The sequence below is a fragment of the Pteropus alecto genome, unplaced genomic scaffold (genome assembly GCF_000325575.1).
Source record: "Pteropus alecto unplaced genomic scaffold, ASM32557v1 scaffold41, whole genome shotgun sequence".
Classification (NCBI taxonomy): domain Eukaryota; kingdom Metazoa; phylum Chordata; class Mammalia; order Chiroptera; family Pteropodidae; genus Pteropus; species Pteropus alecto.
This window is the reverse complement of record NW_006430464.1, coordinates 352799-362573: the sequence shown is the minus strand read 5'-3', so window position 1 is coordinate 362573 and position 9775 is coordinate 352799. Positions and strand designations below refer to the sequence as shown.

General features: G+C 59.8%; 2 protein-coding genes across 21 annotated transcripts in view; both read left to right on the top strand.

Annotated features, from left to right (window-relative positions):
* The first annotated feature begins 2670 nt into the window (after window positions 1-2670).
* Window positions 2671-3157, top strand: LOC112481238 (sperm acrosome membrane-associated protein 6-like). The gene has a single exon (XM_025048102.1). The coding sequence runs from the start codon at window positions 2702-2704 to the stop codon at window positions 3122-3124; it is 423 nt and encodes a 140-aa protein (XP_024903870.1). The 5' UTR covers window positions 2671-2701; the 3' UTR covers window positions 3125-3157.
* A 2-nt stretch (window positions 3158-3159) lies between these two features.
* Window positions 3160-9775, top strand: part of SPACA6 (sperm acrosome associated 6) — a 12235-nt gene continuing 5619 nt past the window's right edge. For 7 of the 20 annotated variants that reach the window (XR_003046836.1, XR_003046832.1, XM_025048026.1 and 4 more), the window contains exons 1-2: window positions 4878-9307; window positions 9671-9748. Coding sequence is in view for 14 of the 20 variants with exons in the window: in XM_025048026.1 (XP_024903794.1) it covers window positions 8519-9307; window positions 9671-9748 (867 nt within the window). In the remaining 6 variants the exon portion in view is untranslated. The other 13 variants (XM_025048063.1, XM_025048066.1, XM_025048055.1 and 10 more) reach the window with 9 other exon arrangements.

Here is a 9775-nt window from a genome sequence, read left to right as displayed (position 1 = left end):
ACTCCCACCCCCGACCTCCCCGGAACCCCGGGGTTCGGGCCTCCAGCCCCTTTCTACCCGAACCCAGGCGTCCCCACCTCCACTTCGGCCCCAGCTGGAGTCCAGCCCTCCGGGGGTTAAGGGGGCGGGGCCAGCTGGTTGCCATGGTGCCAGACTGTTTGGGTCTGCTCTCTGACCCTTGGGGGCTCCCCAGGGTCTGCGGAGAGGGGGAGGGGGACCCAGATCTGGGGGAAGGCTAGCCCCGTCCACTTCCCCAAATCCGGCCCATAGGCCCAGGGAGTTGAGCCTCTACCGAGGCCTCGTCCGGTGACCTTGAACAAGTCCTGAGTCTTCTCTCTGGGCCTCAGTTTCCCCAAGGCGAATCTCGTCGGGGGAGCGGGGAGATGCTCAGACTCCGCAAATCTTTAAGATTCTCGGCGTCCCCTCTCCTCACCCCCCTCCTCAGGCCCCAGGCAGCCCCGGGGCATGCTGGGAACCCAGGCCTGGGCTCCGGGCCAGGTTGTTTGGGGGGGGCGGGGGCAGCCTCCTCCCTTCCCCTTCCTCCCCACCTTGGCCTGACTCACGCCCCCGCCTGAGGGTCTGGGAGGTTGGGAAGGAGGGAAGGGGGATGAGAGCGGGGACCGCACACCCGTCTCTGGCCCCCCGCCTCCCCCTTTCCTCCTCCGCCCCCTTCCCGCCTCTCCTCCCCCTCCTCAGCAGGTCGCTACCCCAGCCCTGGGCCCCTTCTCCAACCACCCCCACCCCACCCCCAGCTCCAGACCTGGCTCGGAGCTGCGAGGGGGAGGGAGAGAAGGAAGGAGAAAGAGAGAGAGAAGGGAGGGAGAGAGAGAGAGAAGGGAGGGAGACAGCGAGAGAGAAGAGAAGGGGGAAGGGAAGGGAAGGGAGGAGAGAGACCTAGGAGGGAGGGAGGGAAGGAGAAAGAGGCAGAGGAAAGGAGAGAGGCAGAGGGAGCGAAGGGGGAGGGCGGGAGGGGGACCCAAAAGACGGGGAGAGGACAGCGAGACAGAGAAACTGAGGGAGGGAATGAGACGGACAAAGACGGAGGGAGGAGGAGAAAGGGAGGAAGAAAGGAGGTAAAAAGAATGAGAAGAGGGAGCGAGGGAAAACGGGCGTCTGAGCGACACACCGAGAAGGCGGCCGAGCGGAGGGAGAAACAGATGCGGGAGGAGATGGGAGCGGAGGGCGCGGACGCGGAGGGAGACTGAGGGCGTGCGAGGCAGCGGGCCGGGCCGGGCCGGCCTGGACGGACACTGAGCGAGACAGAGGCCTGGCCCGAGGGACAGCCCCCAGCCGCAGCACTCTTAGGGGTGGGAGGGTGGGTGCTGGGTTTTTTCTGGCTGGCTGCCTTGGCCACGTCCCCACCCCTCTGCGGGGCTCGGCCTTCCCACCTGCACAAAGGGGATGCTGATGGCACCTGGATCGCTGGCCTGTGAGACGGCAGGGGCCTGGGGCAGTGCTGGAGCTCAGGCTGCAGAGCTGTCATCGTTATAAATGACGAGAGGCCGAAAGAAGGACGAGACGGGGGGAAGCGGCCCAAAGAGGCTGTGAAGGTTTCCTGTCCCCCTAGCCCGCCTCAGCCTGACCCTGGATTCCTGAGTCTGACAGGTGGCAGGGAGCCGTCTTGTCTTGCCCAAAAGGCCAAACTCCAAAACAGGTGAGGTTCGCTCTGACCCGGCGTACGGCAAGCCAGGCTGTGCCTTCCCCTGGCAGACAGGCCTGCCTGGACTCCCCGGGGCTGAGGGAGCAGGGGGCCGGGGGCCTGGACTCCTGGGTCCCCTCGTGAGGATGGGGCCAAGGGACTGACTCCTGGGCTCCGTGGGGAGGAGGGCCGGAGGAGGATTCCTGGGTCCTGGCACCCACCCGTAGAACCGACCTTGCGGGGCCTTCGCCGCACACAAGCTCGTGTCTGTGGGTCCGTGTCGGGGGCTCACCATCGCAGCGGGGGCCTCCCCGGCCCTCCCGGCCCCTGAGTGTCTGTCCATCCGTCTGTCTGTCCGCCTGCCGCGCCCCCCGGGCTGAGGTAGGAGGTTGTATAGTTGAGGAGGACACCCACGGAGATCACTATACGGCCTCCTAGCTTTCCCCAGGCTGCGCCCTGCGCGGGACGCCCACCGGGCGGGGACCCCAGCCCCCGCCCGCGCCCCCGACCCCGGGGAAGAGGAGCTGGGCCGTGTCCCCTGCCCTTGCTGGCGTTCCCTCCGCCCCTTCCCTCAGACGGTTTCTCTCCAGTCAGGAAATCTCTTGCTTTCTTTCTTGTCTCTCCATCTGCGCTGTGTCTGGAGTTTCCCGTGTGTCCCTTCACGGTGGCCTCACAGACCCCTTCTCCACCTCTCTCTGTGGCGCCTTCTGGTGTCTCTGGGCGTCTCCATCTCTGACCCACCCCGTCGCCCCGCCCCAGGGCCTGTCGGGACCCCGCGCACCACACTGCCGGCCTCTGGGTCCCTGAGACCCTTTAACCTGTGAGGACGTCCAGGGTCACAGGTGAGGTTCTTGGGAGCCTGGCGTCCGGCCCGACCACCAGCCTGGAGATTGCTGGCCCGACCCCCCCGACGCCTCACATCCTTCCCGTCTAGAACTCCCAAGCCTGGCGTTTGACTGGCAACTGAAATCTGACCTCTGACCTCATAGCAAAAGCCCCTCCCCCATCCCACGGTGACCTCACAAAGGTCGCCAGCTTCTCGCCAGCCCGAGATCCTCTGCGATGGCCTTGCCGGCTGCAGTGAGCGCCGTGCTGTGCGCCCTCGTGGTGCTCACCGTGTCCGGGACCCCGGCCGGGGCCTGTCTCCTCTGCTTCACATCCTACACCGAGCGCCTCCGCATCTGCCAGACCTTCGCTGGCATGGAGGGCCCGGAGCTGGAGAAGTGCGAGGCCGCCTTCACGGCCGCCTTCGGGGGTCTCCTGGACGCAGAAATCAGTGAGGAGATCGCACCACCGTCCTCCGGGGTGCTGGGTGGGGTATGCAGAGGGAGGGACCAGAGAGGCCTGGAGACACCCAGACTGAGGGAGACGCGGATGGGGGAGCAGAGACCCAGAGGAGATGGTGGGGGCAGGGGCGGGGGTGCGCAGAGACAGGAGGATGGAGACGGGGGACACGGTGACTCGGAGCTACAGACGGTGTCTTAGAGAGACAGAGAACGTCCACACAGGGGCCACGGCATTGGGGCGAGCTGCTTCCCCCAAGCCCCCGCCCCGCCCCCAGACTATGACGAGAGAAGCCACCTGCACGATTCCTTCACGCAGATGACCCAGTCCCTCCAGGAACTGGCCACCGCCCAAGGTGAGTGGGGTGGTGACGGCGGTAGTGGGAGACGTGGGCTCGGAGCCCGCGAGAGATGGTGCGTGTACACGGAGGGCCTGGGGGTGCGACAGTGACCTGGGAGGCGGTGGTCGTGGGCAGCCAGCTCCTTGTCAGGGAGGTGCTGGCGGGAGGGACAGGGAGTCTGAAGCCCGGTCGGGGTCAGGTTGACATGTGTCCTGACCTCGCCGTGCGGCTCGCCTTATTCCTGGCTGTGAGGTTCTGGACGTGTTGCTGCTTCCTCCTGGGCCTCAGCTTACCTACCTGGAAGGTAGGACGGTCTCCTGGCCTCCCAGATGGCCTCGGAGCTCAGGGAGAGAGACGGGCCCCTGACGAGACAGACTTCAGGGAGGAGATATTCCTCTGGCCCAAAACATACATTCTTTATGCCAGAGACTCGAAGTGTCGGGGACCGGAGTGAGGGCGCCCAGGCTCTGTCGTGCAGCATAAACCGGCCACTTTGGGGGTGCAGGGGCTCAGGGCCTGTTTCTACATCTGCCACTACTTCTGTTTCCTGCTCTTGCCCACCCAGCATTTTGACAAAGACCCCCAAAGGTGGGGAGTTCTCATCGATCCAGGGGGTCTCGGGTCCAGCGTGGAGAAGACTCCAGCTGTGCATCCCCCACCCACAGGGAGACCCGAAGACCTCAGAGCTGGCCGGCGGGGGTGGGGGGAAGCACAAGACCCCAGGAGACGCCCTTTCTCCCCATGTAGAATGTCTCCTCCCAGAATGTTTTGAAAAGAGGGGAGCGAGACTCCTTGGGGGCTGTGCGTGGCCCCGCCTGGAGCAGAGTGAGAACGGAGGCTGGAGGCCCGAGTTGGCACAGGGGCCGTGAAGGTAGAGGCGAGGGTCCAGGGCCGAGCCAAGGGCGAGAGGAATGCGCCTTGGCTCCGATGGGCCGGCCAGGAAGAGAGGAAGAGGAGGGTCAGGGGACAGTGCCAGGGTCTGGCTCTGCGCCTCGGTGGATGGTAGGGCACCCCTGAGATGGGGGGCCAGGGAGAAGAAGCGGTAGGGGCAGGTAGATGGTGAGCCGGGCACGGAGGCGTCGTGACTGAGCGGCTCTGGACAGATCCAGGACGCAGCTGGGCACTCGGGTCCAGGGTTCTCCCGAAAGGTAAGGGAGATCTAAGGCTCCGTCCCGAAGGAGCGGGGCTGTGAGCAGGGCAAGGACAGGGACGGCGCTGGGTGTAGAGAGATCCCTTGGGGCCGTGTGGAGGACGGTCTGGAGGCCGGGAGAAGCTGGTGCAATAAATACATTCCACAGATGTTTATTGAATGTGCCAGGAACGTCACCAGGGACACAGCTGTGACCAAACCTGCAGACTTCCTGCCCTCAGGTTGCTTATAGGTTGCTCATAAACACAGCTAATGAAATAGTATGTCAGTTCACGATCCGTGCTCCGGAGGATAACGAGGGGAAGGAAGAACGGGCCCACGGGGTGGTCACTTTAAACAGTTCGGTCAGGGGAGGTGCAAAAGACAAGGTCCAACTGAGCGAAGACCCGACGAGGTGACAGTGAGAGCCATGCAGATAATCTGGGGGGACAGCATTCCGGGCAGCGGGCATCCGTGCTCCGGAGGATAACGAGGGGAAGGAAGAATGGGCCCACGGGGTGGTCATTTTAAACAGTTTGGTCAGGGGAGGTGCAAAAGACAAGGTCCAATTGGGCAAAGACCCGACGAGGTGACAGAGCCATGCAGATAATCTGGGGGGAAAGCATTCCGGGCAGCAGGAAGAGCCAGTGCCAAGGCCCTGGGGCCAGCAGAGTGGAGTCATGGAGGGAGGAAGCAAGGGAGTGAATGGCCTGCATCCGTAGAACCATTCCTATCAAGTTCCAGGTGATGCCGCTGCTCCCAGAACACACACTGAGAATCCCTGCGTAGGCCCTGGACCAGCTTTGGCCTTTGTTCTTGAGATGGGGAGCTATTGGAGGATTTTGAGGAGGCAGAGAAAGAAGATGTGACTAAGGCCACGCGGAATAAGGGCAGAAGCAGGTGGTGGCCGGACCGGTCACGGTGGTCCACGGTGAGGGCTGAGCTGAGGGGGATTGGGGGGCCATGAGGAGGACGGAGATGGAAGATCAAGGATCTGAGTATGTGCCAAAGCTGCCCTGTACACCTGCCGGCCAGATGGAGCGTTATTGACGTTGATTATCCTCCAAAAGGACACGGATACCCTCATACAGGCCCTGTGAGGTGGCGTTTGATAGCTATGTTTTCTAGATGGGATGCTGGACAGGGAGGACAGACCCTGGACATCTCTGGACCAGACGTCTGTGGAGCAAGGTCTCACAAGGTTGACTTCCGCGTCTCCCTTAGACGGAGGACCCGAGAAAGGGACGTATTGACTTAGAGTGGCTCTCGATGGTGGCAGGTGATACCGTCTGTGTACATAAACCATGGAGTGAGGCGTGTGGGGAAGAGATCAGTGGTTACATGGGGGCCTCGAGCCGACCGTCTGGGTTCGCATCTAACTATTTGATGTCGAGCCACTTTCCTGACCTCCATGCCTCCGTTTCCCCGTCTCGCACTTGGGAATGGTAATACTAGTTTCGTGGTTGATACTTCCAGCACCATGCTAAGCGCTCACAGGCATTATCTCGTGCAGTCACTAAGTGGTACCTGGCACAGAGTTGGGGATGGAGGTGGGGATGCTTTTCTGTTTTATGGCATTAAGTCCCCCCGCACCCTGTGAGGTAGACACCGATACTGTCCCCGTTTTAGGGGCAAGAGAACTGAGGATCAGGAAGGTTAAGTCGCTTGACCAAAGTCACATAGGGCGAAGGACTCGTGGGGAATATCTCAGGTGAGCGACATGGAAGAGCCAGGACTGAAACCCAGAGCGTCGGAAGCAGTCGACACGCCTAAGGACAGGCAGCGTTTTAGGGGAGACTTCCCAACAATGACCTTCGCCCCCTTGGGATTCACTTGATGTAACCCCCGCCCCTTGGCCTCACTGGACATTTCACTCCATCCCCCCCCTTTCCTCTCACACCCCCCACAGCTCACTTGGTATATCCCATGTTCACCCGCCCCATGAATCACTTGGTCTGGCCCCTAGATATTTCTTGTATGACTCCTCCAACGTCCTGGCCTCTTATTTGAGCACCCCATTCTGACCACATCCTCCCGATCATCTGGCCATCTCCAGACCGCATGCCTGCTCTGTGGCCAAGAAGAGACCGATGAGTCCTTGACTCCTCATTTGGAACCCAGTTCCCGGCTGCAGCGCCCTCTCTCCAGCTTCGACCTGGTAGTCGTTTGAGCCCCTCTGGCCAGTACCCTCCGTTCCCTCCCTTTTTGTATGATTCTGAATCGCAACAGAACCCGCTAGAAGTTTATTTCTCCCATAAAAACTAAGGCCTGAGATAGGCACTTAAGGCTAGTATGGCGGCTCCATTTTCTTGGAGACCCAAGCTCCTTCCAGCTTTCTGCTCTGCCGTCCTCGTCCTACGGGCCTGCTCGAGCTCCAGCAGATCCCAGCAGGATGGAGGAGGGGGAAGGAATGGACAAGATGACACCGCTTCTCTTTCAGGCTACTTCCTGTGACCCCCTCTACATGATACCTCTACCTGTATCTCAATAGCCAACACTTGGTCCCATGACCACAACTAGGCCACATGATCCGAGCTAGTTGCAAGGAAGGCTGGGAAATGTAGTGATCTGTTAGTAAACAGCTATTTGGAAGTGACTGGCAATCTGTGTGTATTAGTTCACTGGGGCTGCTGTAAGTGCCACAGACTGGGTGGCTGAAACGAGGCACCCTGAATTATATTTCCCTAATTCCGGAGGCTGGGAGACCGAGATGAGGCGTCATTGTGGGCAGGACTGGTCTCTTCCGAGGCCGCTGTCCTTGGTTGGAGGTGACCAGCCTCTCTCTCCCTGTGTGTTCACGTGCTCTCCTCTCTGCGTGCGTCCAGATTTCCTCCTCTAATGAGGACACGAGTCATACCGGCTTAAGGCCACCTCAATGACCTCACGGTAACTTCATTAGCTCTTTAAGACTGTGTCCAACAACAGTCGCATCCTGAGGTGCTAGGGGTTAGGACTTCAACATAGGAAATTGGAAGGAACACGGTTCAGCCTAGAACAGCCTGCCACATTTCTGATTTCCAGAACGACCTTCATCACTCAATCCAGCCATCCGTTTTGGAAAAAGTCAGAAAACCTGACAGTTTAGAGGTTATTAAAGTGGTTAAGATTCCAACACCCGTAAGGGCACAGGACAGGAAAGTGAAAGAGTAGAAATGAATCGAGGTGGGGACTATGAAGAGGTGACGGGTGTGTCCCCTGTCTGAAGGCTGCTCCTAAGCTCCATCCAGTTCATTGCGGCCTCATGAAATTCCATGTCCGTGTTTCGGCTCCTCCGAATTTTTTTAAAACGGATGCCAAACATTTTATGGGACTTTTCCAAATTTTGTGATGGCAACTGGTTCATTTTTTTTTTTTTTAACACTTTCCAGACTATAAATATGACACATCCAAGGGATGAGTTTGGGCCACAGGCCACAGTTGAGGTCTCCATTCCCAGCTGGATACTGGAATTCTACGCATACTTACTGAGCACTTGCTAGGACTCGGGACCCTCTCCTGGGTTCTGGGGACACAGCACTAAAGAAGGATGCGTTTACTTAAGAGACAGACTTATCACCCTACATATAAAAATATGTAATTGCAAACTGGTGAGAGCTATGAATGTAGCGAATGGGGAACTATAAGAGACAAAAATCAGGGACTCAGACTTGTGGTCAAGGAAGATCTCCAAGTGGATGATGAGGTATGACATTAACCCTCGAACCCCTTTGTGACTCTGATGAGATTCATCACTGCCTGTGTAAGGTATGACATGAAGGATGAGCAGGAGTAGAGGGAGAGACAGGGAAGCCAGCCTGTGCAAAGGCCCTGAGGTGCTAGAGCATGCGCTTTTCCTATTAGGGGAAGTAAAAGGTGGGCAATAAGAATGGAACAGAGAGGGGGAGGAGGCTAGGCTGGACCGTGTAAGGCCTAGGAGACCTTGCTGAGGAATCCGGTCTTCATCCTCCCCTTCACCTTCAACAAGATAAACGCAGACGATCTAGGGAGATGGTCAGGCAGCAGAAGGAAGAGGACTTGGGGACTTGTCAGCCTTCCTGGTAGACAAGAGTAGGAGAAGATAAAAAGAAGGGACCGTGTGTGTCCGAGAGGGAGGGCTGGAGAGGGGCTGGGAAGGGGCACAGCGACCATGGCAACAAGCCCAGTCGATCCCGCCCGGCCAAAGATGAAGGGTTTTTACGACAAGGCCTCCCTCCGCCCTCCAGGGTCCTTTGAGGTTGCCTTCCCCGACGCGGCGGAGAAAATGCGGAAAGTCATTATGCAGCTTAAAGAAGGTAAAATAGACCCCATCTCCTTCCCCCAGGCACAGACACGGTTAGAAAACCCCACTCCCGAGACCGCCGGCCGCTCCCTTCAGTCCATCCAGTGGCGGATCTGTGAGCCGCTTGGGGAGAGGGGCACGCGCGGGACACGGGCCCTTCTGCGTGGACCGCTTGGGTTCCGGCCCCGCCCCTTCGAAAGAAGGTTTCCTCCCCAGCTAGGACCCCTTCTTGGGGCGGTCCTGTCTCAGATTAGCCCGGGCCTCTTCCTGGATCTCGGGGTCTGGCCCTGTGCACTCCGTGAAAGCAGGCTCCTTCTAGTCTGGCCTCGCCTCTTCTCTAACTGGTCCCTGAGGAGCGCCCAGCATCTAGCCCCGCCCCGCCTCCTTGGTGCATGCCACAGGCCTGCCTCCCTTAGATGGCCAGCAGCAAGCCCGTGCCTGACCGCTTGGTGGAATGCTGCAGGCTTGGCCGGGTCCCCAGGTGGAACACAGCAGGCCTGGCTCCTCTCCCTAGGCAGGCCTGGCTCCGCCTCCGAGGAATGCATCCGGCCCAGTAACGCATCCTCTAGGGGAGCTTCAGGGTGGGCACCTCCCGCGACTTCCCGGGCAGTAACGCTTCCTTTCTCTCTGCAGTCCAGGCCTGCATCCCTCCCTGCGGTAAGCACTCCCTTCGGAGCTCAGAATTGCAGGGGAAAGGGAGGCGGTCGGGGCCGAAACCTGGGGCTTCGCGTGGAAGGGCAGGGGTGGGTCTCAGATCCGAAGGAGGCCAATTAGAGCCCTGGAGAAAAATAAGTCAACCAGGTATTGCTCACACACCTCATAAAGGGCGGGTCCGAAAGTCTACGCAAACCAATAGGAGTCCTAGAGACCGGAGAGGTGCGTGTCAGCCAATGAGCGCAGGGAAGGCGGGGCCCGGGCTCTGGCCGGTGAACTTAGGTAGGCTTACTAGACCTCAAATTGCCCAAGGAGCCCGGGGTTGGGAAGGCAAGTGGAGCCGAGACCCGGCGTTCCCGCCCACAGGCCTCCAGGAGGTCTCTCGGCGTTTCCGCTGCCGAGGATGCTACTCCACAGTTTGCGACCTCCCGCTGGACTGCCCAGGTGAGGGGCGGAGCCTGAAGGGCAAAG